Below are 16951 nucleotides of genomic sequence, written 5' to 3'. Positions count from 1 at the left end.
CTTTTGAAGCCCGCGAGAAAAAAAACCCAAAAAACAACAAACCCCACCACAAAACCAGCGGAAAGAATTGCTGGTTTGGGTGTTTCTCACTGTAGGGGCTTGGGGGGGGGGGGGACGGACACACGAGGCAAGGAAGTCTCCAGACACTTTTGTTGTGAAAAGGGGAAGGAATCTCCCCGAGGCGCCCGGCCTCAGGCCACCCCGCCGCAGCCAAACGGGGGAGGGGGGGCTGTGGGTCGGCTTCTCCGAACGCTAGCTGGGGCGAGAAACCGAAAGAGGGGAAACGCCGGGTTCGCTGAGGCGTGAGGCGAGTGCGAGGCGGGTGAGGCGGCGGGGCGGGGGCGGGGCGGGCGGTTGGCGGCAGCAGGCCGTCCCCTCCGCCGCGGTACCTGCGCCGCTCGGCCACGTGAGCGCCACATCAGCGCCGCTCCGCGCCTTCAAAGTCAGCGGCCGCAGAGAGGGCGGGCAAGCGGCAGCCGCACCGGCCGCGTTTCCCCCCCCCTCCCCTTACCCCCCCCCCCTTCCCTCCCCGACCCCTCAACCCCCCGCTCCCCCTCGGCGGCCCGGCGCCGGTCTGCGGGAAGATGTTGCAGTCGTTGGCGGGCAGTTCCTGCGTGCGGTTGGTAGAGCAGCACCGCTCCGCTTGGTGCTTCGCTCTGCTGGTGCTGGGTTACCTGCTCTACCTGGTGTTCGGCGCCGTGGTCTTCTCCTCGGTGGAGCTGCCCTACGAAGACCTGCTGCGCCAGGAGCTGGGCAAGCTGAAGCAGCGCTTCCTGGAGGAGCACGCCTGCCTCTCGGAGCAGCAGCTGGAGCAGTTTTTGATGCGGGTGCTGGAGGCCAGCAACTACGGCGTCTCGGTGCTCAGCAACGCTTCGGGCAACTGGAATTGGGACTTCACCTCCTCCCTTTTCTTCGCCAGCACCGTCCTCTCCACCACGGGTAAGGCAACGGCGGGTCAGCCGGCACCGGGAGGCCTTCCGGCGAGGCCCGGACCCCCCTCAGGGCCGCCGCGGGGCTGGAGGGGTTGGTGTTGGGGACGCCTTCCCCCGCTGCGTGAGGGCAGCCGGGCCTGGGGCGGGGGGTAGGGGGCCTGCCCTGTCCTGTTCTTGCCCCCCGCCCGCCTCACGCCCAGGGCCGCGGGGCTGGTGCGGGGCCGTCCGGCCCCGCACCAGCCCCGCGGCCCTGGGCGTGAGGCGGGCGGGGGGGGGGGGGGGGGGGGGCGGCGACGACCACTGTGGGGCTCCGGAGTAATCGTTACTTCCCCAAAACTCTTTTCTGAGAGAGGATTGTTTTCTGTAAGAAGCATCACCCTTTATCTTAAATCCACCCTATTTAGTCTTAAGAGCCAGGTTGCCCCCCACCCCTTTGAAAATTTCGGTGCTTTTGAAAATCCGTCCAGGTGCCCGTCTCCTCCTCGGAACTTTTAAATGCTTTTAGGGGTGTCTCCTTAAGCTCTTGGTCTCCTTTGCGTTTCTTTCAGTCTGGTTTGGGGGGGGGGGGGGGGGGAACTGCTAAGCTGGGTATGATAATGAAGTTCTATTTCAGTTTCATGTTTTACCGTCCGTTTCGGGTTAATATTTGCATGTAAAAGACTAAAAGATAACGCTTACTTGCTTCCAAATAGCAGTCTTCATTGTTATTTTGAGAAGCTCGAGGAAACATTCCTTTGGCCATAGTTTTTATAAGCACTTATTTTTACAGCAGTCTCGCATAAAGGCTGTAGTGGACAGCCGCCTTGTCAAGGATGAGTGCAGGCATTTGTGCTGGGAAGCTGAGCTGTGGCGATTTGAATGTGGCTCACTGAAGTAAATAACAAAGGCTTCTCGAATAAGAAAAGCTGTAAAAAAAAAAAAAAAATCATCTTAAAATTAGACCAACCAGAGGGCTTTGAGTCTTGGCAGGATGTTGATACTACTATAAAAGACGCAGTGCTTTTTTTCTTTTTGGGTTTGTTTTTTTTCTTGGGTGTTTTTTCCCCCTTTGCCCCCAAGTGAGCACCCTTTCTATTATGGGAAATATAATCAGCTGATATCTATAATGACACTTAATAATTTACTTAATTGATGTTATTTTGGTGCTTCCTGACTGATTTCAAACAGGCAGTGCTTGTCCTAAAAATAGTTGTCATTGAGTATACAGATCAGGTTGTCTGCTTGTTATAAGGAGGTTGGTTTTTTTAAAAAGTAAAATAGGGTTATGGGTGTCCCCGTAACACATCCCCCTGCCCCATCTTAGTAGCTAGAGTTTGTAAGAAGAGAGAAAGTGACATCCTTGTGAAAATTAAATGCTTACAGTGAATAAATTTCTAAGCATTAATCAATGTAGAGTAATACTATTGGTGAGAAAAGCATGGAATTGTGGTAGTACTTCAGCACTTAAATTTTATTTTTTTTTTCTTTCAGTAAAACCATAAAGCATTTTAAACTTAAGGTGCTGAATTGACCTTATGATGCCTGTTTCTATTCCTAATTAATTACACTGTCTGGTACTATAAAATGTAAATTATTTTGTCCAAGAGCTATTTTTGTATTCAAATTATTTTTTCTCTAAAATAATTACCCACACCTTCAAAAAAAGGATATTAAAAAAGGTCCTGCTTTTCTATTTGTTCTTATATAGTGTAGTGTATGCAAGTTCTCATTATTTTTGATTAGACAAAAATCTAATCCACAATCCCTGCAGTTTATTATTTTTAAATCTGGCAATATTGATTTCAGAGATGAATCAATAAAAAATGTTCAGTCAGGACAGTGGGAATGGGACTGAGTTGGTAACACTTTAGTGCTGCCTGGCAAGACATAGTTACAGGGTGTTTGGATTTGGTAGTGCCGTTCAGGCAGAGGTAACTCTTTCCCACTGCTTCCCCATCTGCTTAAAGGCAAGGCATAACCTGGCCCTGCATGTTTCGCTGATTTGATCATAGAGGCCCTACACGGCAAGTATTGAAAACGCAAGGTACCATTGTCTAAATTGAAAACCTTGTAGAAAACTCTACTTGAATGGCATATGCTTAGAAAAATACAGAGGTCTGAAATGCATGTTATCATTATTTCTGTGAATTTCAGAAACTGAAGTTCATCTAGTCATCATTGACAGATGAGGCTTCAAATGGTGGTACTTCCTTCTATGTCCAATATTCCTTTGGGTTGGGCCCCTTTTAACAAAATTCATCTGTTTCTTGTTTTACACAGTGGCCTTTAGCTTTACCTGTTTCCTATTTAATGTAAATAAGAACTTGTATGAGTAGACAAGTATAAATCCAGACCAATATAGTATGTCCAACGGTTGCTAAACTTCTTCCCACAGCGCACAGATTTCTCGTGAGGTGTGGGTTTTTTTCACCTCCCAATTTGCTCTGCACCTGTGCAAGAAATCTTTCAAGTCTTTTGAAATGGTCATTAAAATGAAAGACGAGCAAGAAGCAGAACCTTCCTGGTCATCTCAGACAGCTGTTCGGAAGTGTTTGGACGTTCAAAAAAATGCTGTATTATTACAGACTGTACACCTGAAACACCCACTCTTTGCCGAGTACAGTAAGGACAAATGCAAAAAAGAGAATCCTGGTACTGATGGTACCAGCTGTGCGTGAGTGAAATTGCAGGGAGTACTGGGATGTTCCTTATGTTCAGCTGACTGAATTTGTCATTCCTCATGTAAATAAATGCACACCTACCCCTTGTACAGAGGACAAGGCTTATTTCACAGCCTTTTAGCTTTCTATATAAAGCATGTAGGGAAAGTGTTCAATTTTAGCATCCCCAACTCCGCTTCTTGTTCCCTCCCATCCTTATTATATTCTTTGGCTTCTTACTTGCTGGAGAAAATGATAAAGCCAGTTAAGAATTTGGAAAAAATTTTTAAGTGGAAGGAGTCTGCAGAACAAACACAGTAAGGCAAATTGTTACTTGAAAGCAATTTATATTGCTGCACACATGGACTGTCACAGGACTGTCACAAGCTGCCTGAAGGTCGGGCAAACAAAGGGCAGTGAAATGGACTGGGGACGAGGTTTCCGCAGATTATAGCAGTGACTGGCAGCAGGTTTCTCTTCTAACAACTTTATTCCTCCCTGTGCAACTTAAGCAGTCATGCAGAATGCCATATGAGCAGTGTGCGAGAGGAAGCAATTTGGTCATTAATCATTGACAACATGAACACTAAGAATATACAATTGTGTGCATTTAGATAGCATCTGTCTTGGAAGCTCTCTGTAATTATGACCTTATGCACATCTATGGTCATCGCTTGTCTCATTGCTACATGTCATGAATAATCTTGCTGAAGCAGTTGTTTCTGGTTGGCTTTGTTGTGGGGCCATCTGTACGAATATGTGTTTTATTTCTAACAATAAAAATGAAGTAATTTTTTGTGCTTGCTCTCCCAGGAAGCGTGTTTTCGCTGTTCTTGGCATGCTGCTAGGCTGTAAGATCTTATCCCATATTGTTGCAGTATGGGAATACTGCACGACATGAATTGTAAGCAGAATGGAGTAAAAAAAGAAATTGATATTGGTTGTGTTGCAAGATACGAAGAGCAAAGTGGCTTCTGTTTGTTGAAGGAAAACAGATAGGGAAGGAAAGGACATGCCAATTTAGGAACTTGGGGCCCGTATTTTTATGTTTGTTTTTGGAATCCCATGGCATTTTATGCAAAAGGACCACAAGTCTTATTCTGACTGCTCAGCTTTGAGTGGTTTTGTCTCCATTACAAATGTGACTGTAGATTTCATTTAACATTTGGATACCAAAGGGATGCTGAGAAACAGCTTCTTTGGATCCTTCCCTGTTGTGGTAGGGTTGGCAAGATACACATTACAAGGAAGCTAGGATAACCTTGTCTTGATCTAGGGATTTGCAGAGGAAGGGTGGGTGAGGAGAAGTTGCATCTTCTGTGATGGCAATGCAATGTTTTTCATTTTTTGGTTAGGATCCGGCTGGACTGTCATCTGAGCCACAGGAGTCAAGGCAGTGAGAGAAGGGAGGAGAGGGCTGTTAGTATTCAGCCACTTCTGAAGCCTGTAATGTGTTTGTCTGCAAGGTGGTTACTGCATTATCAGCATCTTCTCCAGAATTTAGTCTGTACCAGTTCCAGTGTTGGGGCTGAGGATGGGTGTATGATGCTGCATTGCAAGGAATGGCACCCACGATCCATGATGTACTGGATTCAGGTTTCCGCCCGCTGTATTCTGAAGCGAGTAAAGAACATCTATGCAGTAGTTGTAGCTAAATGCTGACAGTGGCTGTTAACTTGAAGGACTAGTAAAGAAAGAACATGGCTTTTAGGGAAAGTTTTGCATTCAAGTTAAATAGCTGATATGAGTCTTACTGCAAGCAGTATGAGTTGTTAATATGACTGCATATATCGTTTGATTCATAATGGTGTTTTCTGTTAGGTCTGATTCTCATAAGCATTGCTGTTCATGACTTAGAAGAGAAACTAAACTATGTGTCATGGTTTAACCCCAGCCAGCAGCTAAGCACCACGCAGCTGCTCACTTGCTGCCCCCTGCCCCCCCCGCCTCCCCCAGTAGTTAGTATAGGGGAGAAAATTGGGAAAATAAGTAAAACTTGTGGGTTGAGATAAGAACGGTTTAATAGAACAGAAAGGAAGGAACTAATAATGATAACACTAACAAACTTATAACAGTAATAAAAGGATTGGAATGTACAAGTGATGCACAGTGCAATTGCTCACCATCTGCCAATCGACACCCAGTTAGTCCCCCAGCGGCAATTCCCCTGCCCCCACTCCCCCCAGTTTCTATACTAGATGGGGTGTCACACGGTATGGAATGCCACTTTGGGTCAGCTGCCCTGGCTGTGTCCTGTGCCAACTTCTTGTGCCCCTCCAGCTTTCTCGCTGGCTGGGCATGAGAAGCTGAAAAATCCTTGACTTTAGACTAAACATTACTTAGCAACAACTGAAAACATCAGTGTTATCAACATACTTCTCATACTGAGCTCAAAACATAGCACTGTACCAGCTACTAGGAAGACAATTAACTTTATCCCAGCTGAAACCAGGACACTATGCCTTTATGAAAGGTAGCAGGCTGGGAGGTGGTCCTGGAGTCAGTGGATGTACTGCCAAAGAAGGTGCAGTCCATATGAAGAGACCAGGGAGAGAGAAACCTGTCCGTCTCCATAATTTTCTCCATGTTCTTCTGTCAAGAAGTGGTCTTTCTTGCTTTTCTTCCCTCTCAGGGGAACAGACCCCACATCCAGTGCAGTACAGATCTTAAGAAATCCGTGAAAGATTAGGGAATGCCATGAAAGCATCATGATGTCTTCATAACGCTCCATTGTAAGATTTGTATGCTTTTACAGTAGAGCCCTCAGGTGGAAGAGGCTACTTGAGTCTTAGGGAAGAATGTGAATTTAACTTAGAAGAGGATGGCTCACAGAGGCTTTAGGGAAAACAGAATTTTTTGTCCCATTCTTGACTTTAATGTAAAATGCATATTCTATTTTGCTGGTGTCAGAATATGTGGCCTGTGTCCCTGAGGATACCTGTATGTGGTAGGTTGACCCTGGCTGGATGTCAGGTGCCCACCAAAGCCATTCTATCACTCCCCTCCTCAGTTGGACAGGGGAGAGAAAATATAACAAAGGGCTCGTGGGTCGAGATAAAGACAGGGAGAGATCACTCAGCCAATTACTGTCACGGGCAAAACAGACTCAATTTTGGCAATAAATTTAAGTTAATTTTCCCCATCAACCAGAGTAGGGTAATGAGAAATAAAACCAAATCTCAAAACACCTTCCCTCCCTTCTTCCCAGGCACAGCTTCACTCCTGGATTCTCTACCTAGGCCCCCAGCTGCACAGGGGGATGGAGAATGGCAGTTATGGTCAGTTCATCACACATTGTTTCTGCTGCTTCATCCTCCTCAGGGGCAGGTCTCCTCACACTCTTCCCCTGCTCCAGCATGGGGTCCCTCCCATGGGAGACAGTCCTCCATGAACTTCTCCAACATGGGTCCTTCCCACGGGCTGCAGTTCTTCATGAACTGCTCCAGCGTGGGTCCCTTCCACAGTGTGCAGTCCTTTGGGCACAGAGTGCTCCAGCATGGGTCCCCCGTGGGGTCACAAGTCCTGCCAGAAAACCTGCTCCAGCGTGGGCTCCTCTCTCGACGGGGCCACAGGTCCTGCCAGGAGCCTGCTCCAGCGCGGGCTTCCCACAGGGTCACAGGCTCCTTTGGGCACCTACCTGCTCCGGCATGGGGTCCTCCCTGGGCTGCAGGTAGATGGATATCTTCTCCACTGTGGACCTCCCTGAGCTGCAGGGGGACAGCCTGCCTCACCATGGTCTTCCCCATGGGCTGCAGGGGAATGTCTGCTCCGGCGCCTGGAGCATCTCCTCCCTCTCCTTCTGCACTGACCTGGGGGTCTGCAGGGTTGTTTCTCTTACATGTTCTCACTCCTCTCTCCAGCTGCCGTTTCTGTGTGCCCTGCAACTTTTTTCCTTCTTAAATATATTATCCCAGAGGCGCTACCACTACTGCTGATGGGCTCGGTCTTGGCCAGCGGGCGGGGTCCATCTTAGAGCTGGCTGGTATTGGCTCTGTCGGACATAGGGGAAGCTTCTAGCAGCTTTTCATAGAAGCCACCCCTGTAACCCCCCTCCCCCAAAACCTTGCCACACAAACCCAATACACTGTATTAGCTCATTAATACATACCAAGTAAATACATTTCACAGTTTGTACCAAAGGTATGTCTAGAGACCTGTCATAAGATTCTCTATTGCCTCCTGTATGAAAAGGTAAAAACTTTGTGGGAGTTTAAATTCAGATCAGTCTTACTGGTAGTCACCTCTGACTCCAGCAGAAGACTGAAGCTTCATTGTACTACGGCTTTGACTGTAGCACTCAGATATTTTAAATACCTGTGATAAATTGCAGCTATTCACCAGTGTGGGAATGCCAAACTTTGGGAAGGAACTTTCTCTTAAAAGAGTTGTTTGTTACTTAGGAACGACATCTACGGGAAAAGGTAATTTGCTGGGGGATGATCTAGGAGACAAAGTGAGATTGTGCTGCGCCCTGCAACAGAGTGGGTTTTATACTGGAGTGCTTCTAAGAAAAGCAAAGGAAATGAAGAAGTAGGTTGAGACAGATGCCAGAGGAGGTTTATATTCAATAGGCCAACTATTTGGGCACTGACTTAGGATGTGAGAAACCACATTATTTTCCCTTCTTTGCCTGGAGGGATTTGAACCCATGCCCCAGCAGAGTGGTTGAATGCTACAGGGTGTTCTGGGACAGAGTAGTCATAGCTGCTGTCCCCTTCCACGTAGATCAGTAGACTGTCTTGGAACCAAGCGTCCTACCTTTTGGATTACATAGTATAAACACAAAGTGAAAGAGTCCTCCTGTCTGCCTCTGTGTCTGCTTTCCTCTCAGGGAAAATTCGTGTATTTTATACACTGTAGAGCAGCTCCAGGCTTGCTGCTGTCATATTCTAGTCTGGCCTCAGGGTTAAAATGCTGTCTCCAGGATCATGGGAGGTTTCAGTTGAGTTCTGCTTAGTGCTGTTCTCGGGACAAAGATTTGAACTAAGGTTTTCTAGCTGTCTCTAGGAAGAGGAGACAAAAAGACTACCATCTAGGGAAGCTGTAAGAGGAGGTAAGGTGAGTATGTATAGACTGGTACTGAGAAAGTAGATCGGATGCTTCTGGGCTCCCTGTCTTACAACACAAAAACATGGGAACCTTCAACAAAATTTTTTTTTTAAAAAAAAAACAAATTTAAAACCAGAAAATAAGGGACTTAACAAGTTTAAAAAATAAAAACCTAAGCAAACCCACCAAAAAAACCAGAAACCAAAAATCTCTTGTATGAGTATCTCCAAAATACCTCTATTTGTCAAAATCCTGTCTTGTGTGTCCAGGACAAAGGATCAAAGTTCTTGTGTTCCAGGCAGGATGGCTGTTCTGGTTTCTTGTGCAAGTACAGCATTCAGCTGTGTCGGACTCCTGCTTATGCTCGCTGAAACAAAGGGTGGCAAGAGTAGCTCTAATCCAGTGTTTATGCTTTACAGGCCAATGAGTAGTAAAACCCATCTCCTGGCAGAAATTGGAGAAGCCATGGAGTAGCATGACTGTAGTATTGTTTGGAGCAGTGCTGGCTGCTGATGGATGGAGTGTCTCTCTTACAAGCTCTGTCCTCACTTCTGTGTCCCTTTGTTCCACCTGCCTTGCTAAATTCTCAGTGATGAGGCGCCAGCCTAGCAGCTCTTCACAGGTGAAGGACTGCAACTGCTGCTTCTGTAGTCCTGCTATGTCAGGTCTAGGGTCATTCTTCCTCTGCTGAAATTAAAAAAAGAAAAAAGAAAAAAAAAAATCACAAAACAAGTCTATTGAACTTAGTATGATACACAGAGTGTAACTGGGGTCAGGACTGAGTTACTGGTGTTCTGCCCTGAGCTTATTAATTGACTAATTTTTTGTAAATGTTACCTTTGCTATTTCTCTGGTTTTCCTAATTTAGCTATGTTGAAGTTATTTGCTGTTTGTCAGAGATGGATTACATGGCCTCCTGTTGCTCTATTATTATTTCTAATTATTACTCTGGCTTTATTTTGTTCTGTGATATTTACATCTTTATTGAAAGGAAGAGAATAATCTCCCCAAAATTGCCTTTCATTAAAAAGTTTCTATTTGTAATCCTTTTGCAAAGCTGCAATTTTTATTACCATTCTACTGACATCTTCAAATCAAATCCTAAGCTGGAAGTTATGTACACTTTCAGAGGAGGATTTCTAAAACTTAACAATCAAATCCTGTAGCTTCTCACCATTGCTGAGTAGGATTTTCACTTTTATGTGAATGCAATTTAAAATAAATCTTCTTTCAAATCTGTAGTTTCTCCTATTTTCATTTATTTGTTGGCCATTTTTTTGTTCTTTCTTTGTTTTACTTTGGCCCACTACCTCATCATTTTAATAATCTTTGGGGGTTTTAGATAGAAGAACATAATCTATGGAGAAATGTCTACCTTAGCCACTGCTGCAGATTAATTATAAAGTAGGCCACAAGCTGCTAAACCATATGAAGGCCAGGATATTTCTTGGCATGTGCAGAAGTGCAATTATAGCAATTTGAGAAAAATTAGGATACCTACAAGAGTTTAGATGCCTTTGTGATTAAAGAATTGCAATAAAAAATTTCTTGAGAATTAGCTACCTAAATTCCTACTGTCTCTCTGGATCTGACCTCAGCTGCTTGAAGGCTATGATATTTGTACAAAATTCAACTGAAGTCCTAGAGTAGTTATTGATGGTGACCCAGAAGACCCTAAAAGCCATGTGTCAGTTTGATTTTTCAGTTAAGAACCTAGCTGAAACCTTAAACAGATTGCATTTCTTATGAGGCTAAACCAGTGATGTGGTCCTGGTTAAGACCAGGACTGAAAGGAATGAATGGAACAAAGCTTTTCAAGTGCTGTGCTTCAGAAAAGTATCGGAGTGGCTTTTGCAAGAACATGCAGATTTTCTCTCTCCTGGAAAGAAAAAGATATGTATTCATCTCTGAAAGCAGAGTATGATAACTTCCTTGCAGAAAAAGCGCATATGTATCGAAGCGGTATGCCAGCTGTCACCAGAGCCCAAACGTTTACTAACTGATGCTTCCTAGGTATTACTGTAGTCTGTACTCTAAACTGATTCTGTGCCAGTAGCTTAAGAAGCTTCAGAAGGTGTCACAGCATCATTGAGGAACTGGAGGAATGCAGATGCAGAAGCAAGATCACTTAGGCAGTATTCAATGGCAGCAGCTCAGGGACGAGGTTAGGCTGGGAAACAGGTTTTGCCAGTGGAACAAGCCAACCCGGTAGTCTTCTGTGTACCGCTCCACCTGTGTTAGAGAAAGTGAGGCTGTGCTGTCTGACAAAGTTTAACAGCAGCTTTCCATCTTTCTCCTGAAAACTGTGAGTCCAGACTGTTGTTATGCTAACAGGGAGTAGAGGCTTTCTGCATCTTTTTACTGTACTCTGCTACAAAGTGAAAACTTGTGGAGTAACTAGAACTTCTATACAGAATGTTTTCAAGCATAATTTAATACTATTGCAAGTGCAGCTTTTGAGAGAACTGGTACCATGAGAATGGGATTTTGTCATCTCTTTTGTTCCTTGTTCATTTCATGTTCACACACTGAATGTATTTTCTGAAGATCTTAAAAATAATTGCAGAAACTAAAATTAAAAGGTTAAAATGTACTGCTGAACTTCATTCTACCTGTAGTATCTGAGTACCTCCATGTATTTCAATTATTTAAAGGCTGTTTAAATCAAATTGGCTAAATAACCTTAAATTCTTTAACAGTAGCTGCCTCACAAATGGTTTCTAAGAGTAGAAATATGAGTTGGTTTAAGTGGGGGAAGGGGACCAACCAGAATTAGATATTGAAATGATAGAATTAAGACATAGATTGTACTGTTCGTTACTTTTTTTTAATAAGGAGAAGCTTAATTCTAATGATAGATGAATCTAGCTTCAGAATTCTGGGTTTTGCAAAAGAATATTCATTTCAGGCAGCACTTAGATTTTGGGACTTCATTCTTTGTCGTACTGGCTGTATAATATTGCTAGTTTGTTGTATGCTGAAATGACCACAAAATGAATCCTTTTCCCAACTTTTCTGAAAATATTTTTTTTAGAGGTTAAATATTCTTTATTCAGTGTTTACAGTAAAGGCACTGCATTTAGTTGATATGACTGTGCCATTAAAATAGCAAATAAGTTACACATTTGCTTCAGTGTGTTTCCTGTAATGTTGGTAAAAGCTTTTCGTTTAGAAATATGGAGTGAGACTGAAAGTATGAATGCATGGTCTGTTGGGGAAAGAAAAATAGTCTGCCCAACAAAAAATTATACAACTACAAAGCCTGCCGGGAATTCTGTCAGGAGTGCACATCTGCTTTTGCATCTTCTTTTCTGTAGTAATGTGCCTAAAGGTGACATGTGAGTATTCTGAAGCTAAGCTAAACACGGAATTGCAGGGAAAAGATCTCCAGCATTAAGGAAAAAGGCAGTCAGCTCAAGGATTGTAAAATTTACTATTGTTTCAGAAAGTTCTTCTCCCTTTTTGTTACACAGAAGGGTTAAACATATACTAAAACTATAATTATTTCAAAATGTGAGAAGATTTTGCAGCAGTAAGAGGCAAAAGGGATCCTTCAGAAGACCTCAAATGATGTCAGTGCTGGCTGGAATGGGGCTTACGCAGGCTTTTATTTTAAAGCCCGCGCTGAATTGTCTCTTATGAAACACTCGGTCTTTTACTTTCTTTGTTATTTTAGACCTACATGACACACTATGAACACACACTTTGCTTGGTTGAGCTTTTAAAATGTGATTGGCAGGCTTAGACATTGCAACACGCAGTAGTAGTGCCAAAGTCCAGAGGCAAGCTATAGTAGGTATCCTCTGTTGTTTACAACGTAGTTTGAAAAGGAGTTTGTTACTTCAGTCACCAAATGCAAAGGCAAGGCAAAGATTCTGATTTCACCTCCACCCCAATAGGCTGGGATCATACTATACACAGCTTTAAAGAAAGCTGTAATGAAGAAAACAACCTTGTGTTCAGTAGCAATGTGTTCAGTGATCTGCTAAAAAATACGTAGCTTGGATGTTTAACTCTTGGGGACTTCATTGGACAGTCCTATACATCTCAATTCATAAAAGGGGAAGAAAAACCCTAAAAATTGCTTGTTGTATTTAAGATTAATGTGAGAAGGCCATGAAATCTCTCCTCTGTATATTATTTAAGTAGCTATTTACCCAACTGTGTGCAGTACAAGAATGGCAAAGACCTTTCCCTTTGAAGCCTACATCCTGAAGGAAATGAGAAGACCCTAAAGCAAACCAGAGAACTTCCATCTCTTGTAGAGTTTTGGAAGCTCTAGGCTGTATGATTTACTAATGGGCAATCAAATTTTAAACACTTCACAGCATGTCTTGTTACATATTTTCATGGAGATATTTTTATATACTATTGGAATGCTTACTCAACAGAATAGCAAAAAATGCTAAGGCTCAAATGTATCGTTGTGTTACTATTTGAAAGTCCTAGCTACTGTAAACTGTAGGAGATGCACAGAAATGAACACAAAATGCTGTAAATCATTTGAATAGTTAATAGTTAGCAATGAAGCTCTCTTATGAGAGGGTAAGAGATTGTTTAATTTACCTAAGTGCATTTGCACATCTGTTGAGAAATCCAGGCCCCCATCCTGGCTTCTGGTCCACTGCTGCAACTCCGGTTGGGCAAGCAAAGAACCGTGAACACTAAATGATATTGCACTGCATGAATCAACAATTCATGTTGATAAGAAAAGAGTAAATCTAAGTGCAAACTCCAGCCTTAGTTCATTATTGAAGTTGTTACGCATTTACATTCTGCCTATCTATAGTGCAAAGATAAATCTTAATCTTTCAGTCATATCTTCTAGTGCAGCTGTTTGTACTAAGTGAAGCCAGCTGAATGTTCAGGTCATGCTTTCTGGGGGTAATTGCCACCTGACAGAATTTTGTATGATGCTTTGAGGAAAATGTCACTTACACTAGAAGTAATTGTTAGCCATGAATCTCAACCAAAGGAAGAAGTAGAAACTCTGTCAACATCTCAAACAGAAGTTTGAGTTCCAGATTTTAGCTTTGCATTATACCACGTCCTTAGATGCCATGAGGGAGATGGTGATAATCTTTCAAATTTCTGAACCAGCCTTTATCAGTAGATCCTGAAGCATGTGCATATGAGGAACTGCTTTACTGATTAGAGCACTTTTATTATGTTCAGCATCTTGTGAGATTAGAGTGATATTTCCCTATGTATTTTGCAAAAGGATGAACTAAGACAAAGAGGAAAAACGGTTGTGAAAGATCATGTAAGAGCCATTGCTGTCGTTGAGAATAGGAGCCTCTGAATTTCATCTTGCAGTCTTCACTTCTGCTGCTAGGCTGTGTTCCCATACAGTAAGCTGATTTGCCATCCTGTGGATGCACTTCAGCATGCTTTCATTTTCTTGCAGTGGATATTCTTTTCTCTTTTTCTTTAGTAATAGCTTTTCTGCTCAGTACTATTAGAGGAAATTGCAGCTACTTGGATAGGGACTTAGAGAAGTCGTATCAAAGTGTGCAGTACACATTTCTGTATCTTTCCTTCAGTGGAGACTCCAGAAGTATTGCCACTCCCTTCTAGGAAATTGTTCAGTTGCGTACTGTGTGTAGAAAACAAACTAAACATCAGTTACTACAGCCCATGTAACCTACCAAGTGCGTGAGTAGCCTTTGTGAGAAGGAGGCAGTGTTTGCTCTGCTTTAGCATGCTTGTTGCCTCTCCTTACACCTAGTAAAATGTTTGCTCAGGGTGATGTAAAACAAAACGGGCTGAGCCTGCCTAACTGTTCTGCCAGCAGAAGGAAGATGTCTTGGACTCCTGATTCCCACCCTGTGGTCCAACTTTATTGCCTGTGTAGGACTATTGCCTACTGCACCACAACAGTAAACCAAGTCAGTTTATCAGACTGGGAGAAATGTATTCACTTTCTGCTGGAATTAGTTTGCTCTGAGTTACTGCAGTCAGGTAAATTACAACCAATGCAGGAGGGGGTAGACTCGCATAAAGAAAAGGATTTTCTGTCTCAGCAGCAACTCTGGGATTAGATTAGACGTTTCATGTAACAGCTTTGTGAAAGCACAGAAAGAATCAAAAATGCACGGCCAAATTAACAACAGATCTAAGAAAGGAGCTGGCAACCCAGGAACATGTTTCCTGTAATGATAATGTACCTGACAATTGCTGGCTGCCCCTTGTAAAGGAGCATTATTTCAAGCAGAATTAAAATGACAGCTAGCAAAGCAGACGGAACTTAACAGGACTCCTCTTTGTTAATACATATGCCACCACTAAAATATTTCTATCTGGTATACCTCAGGTACATGCATCTCAAGTGGAACTTTATTTTTTCCCACTTGGTAACTAGTGTTATGTGATAAATTGAATCATCTTTGAAACTAGTAAGGAAGTAATGCAGTCATACTGTTGTGTTTAGTTAGTGTAACTAGTTTACAATTTTTTATCATTGATAATTACAAGAAACTGGGTGCATTCATAGTCCAGACACTTGGAAAGAAATTCTTCCCTTGAAAAGATGTGTTGATTATCAATTTACACATTGCTGCCCAGGCTCTTCAATGCTAGGCCTTTATTTTGGAATTACCAACCCTTTTACATTCCTCCTCCCTTTATATTGAGGTCTGAGAGATGCCATTTCCAGCATCCCACTTTCCTTAGAGAGTCATAGGTTGCATTGATCCAGCCTTTTTCGTGTTGGCCACGGTTTGCAACTGCAAGCACTGGCAGGAGGGTGCTGAATGTGAGAAACCTTAGTATGATTCAGTCTTCAGCCTGGATGGTCACTAAGCATTTCTGATATGTGTGCTACTTTATTGTAGTGGGATTTAAGGAAATGGGACTCAAAATCATTTGTCAGTGTTGACAGTCTTTGACTGACATGGTGGGTCCAGGATTGTGATTAGGCAGTTGGAGCATTTTTGGTTAATCATCCTACTGATTTAATGTTGCCTGCTTTCATTATATGCAGGGCTATATTATTCTGTCCCTGAGAGATCAGAATGATGTATTTTCACTAGGAAAATCATCCTATAGTTGTAAGAATTTCTGGAAACATCAGATATCCCACCAAGAGACACTTCTCTAACAAACCGAAGAGAGGTTCACCGTTTTAAAATAAATTGCCATTAATCTAAATAGACAACATAGATTTTGAAAATGACACAGCATTTAAGTTGCTCTGTCTGTATCTTTACATTGCTGGCTATGTGTCTTGTATCTGTAGTTTGCCTTTCTAAATACTACATCGCTATTTATTTCTAAATAACTTCTTCTAGATAAGCAAAACCATCTACATTTCATCCTCTTATGAACATAAATAGTGTGTGCAACCACAATGCTGTTCTTTGCTTTTCCTTTCCCTTTATTGGAAGGACATACAGTTGTGATTATCCTGGGTATCCTGATGCCAGTGTAACTGTCCTGGTTTCAGCTGGGATAGAGTTAACTGTCTTCCTCGTAGCTGGTACAGTGCTATGTTTTGAGTTCAGTATGAGAAGAATGTTGATAACACTGATGTTTTCAGTGTTTGCTCAGTAGTGTTTAGACTACAGTCAAGGATTTTCCAGCTTCTCATGCCCAGCCAGGGCACAAGAAGTTGGCACAGGACACAACCAGGGCACCTGACCCAAACTGGCCAACGGTGTATTCCATACCATGGGACGTCCCATCTAGTTTAGGAACTGGGAAGTGGGGGGGGCAGGGAATCACCGCTGGGGGACTGGCGGGGTGTCGGTTGGCGGGTGGTGAGCAATTGCCCTGTGCATCATTTGTACATTCCAATCCTTTTATTATTGTTGTTGTCATTTTATTAGTGTTATCATTATTAGTTTCTTCTTTTCTATTAAACCGTTCTTATCTCAACCCAGGAGTTTTACTTCTTTTTTTCCCTATTTTCTCCCCCATCCCACTGGATGGGGGGGAGTGAGTGAACGGCTGCGTGGTGCTTAGTTGCTGGCTGGGGTTAAACCACGACGGTAACTAATCAAATTTATGGTTCCCACAATTAGTGTTTGCTATGCGGGATGTCCTAAACATGTGAATGATTCAATAGGGCTACTGTATGTATAAAATTTGCTTATGGTTCAGTAAGCTGGTTCTCACAGCAGTTGAAGTATTTCCACATTGGGCCTTGCAAATTAATATTCTATATTGAGCATGAAGCTGTGAGTATATTCAGCTAAGCTACATTCAGATGGCAGAATAGCATCGAGCAGCATATTTAGGACTGTGATTTAGAGTTTAGAATAATCCATCTTATCTGAAAAAGTATCTCACTTTGGCCCTTGTGTATTCCAGATGGAATATGCCGCGTGTAAA

The 16951-nt window shown here is 43.0% G+C and overlaps 1 protein-coding gene across 1 annotated transcript in view; it reads left to right on the top strand.

Annotated features, from left to right (window-relative positions):
• The first annotated feature begins 521 nt into the window (after positions 1–521).
• KCNK1 (potassium two pore domain channel subfamily K member 1) overlaps positions 522–16951 on the top strand; it is a 36852-nt gene continuing 20422 nt past the window's right edge. The window contains exon 1 of the mRNA XM_049830559.1: positions 522–939. Within this exon, the coding sequence (XP_049686516.1) occupies positions 585–939 (355 nt within the window). The 5' untranslated portion in view covers positions 522–584. The remainder of the gene's footprint in view (positions 940–16951) is intronic.

This window comes from Accipiter gentilis, chromosome 28, assembly GCF_929443795.1.
Source record: "Accipiter gentilis chromosome 28, bAccGen1.1, whole genome shotgun sequence".
Classification (NCBI taxonomy): domain Eukaryota; kingdom Metazoa; phylum Chordata; class Aves; order Accipitriformes; family Accipitridae; genus Astur; species Astur gentilis.
The sequence above is the reverse complement of the archived record's forward strand: the minus strand, read 5'-3'. Positions and strand labels throughout refer to the sequence as shown.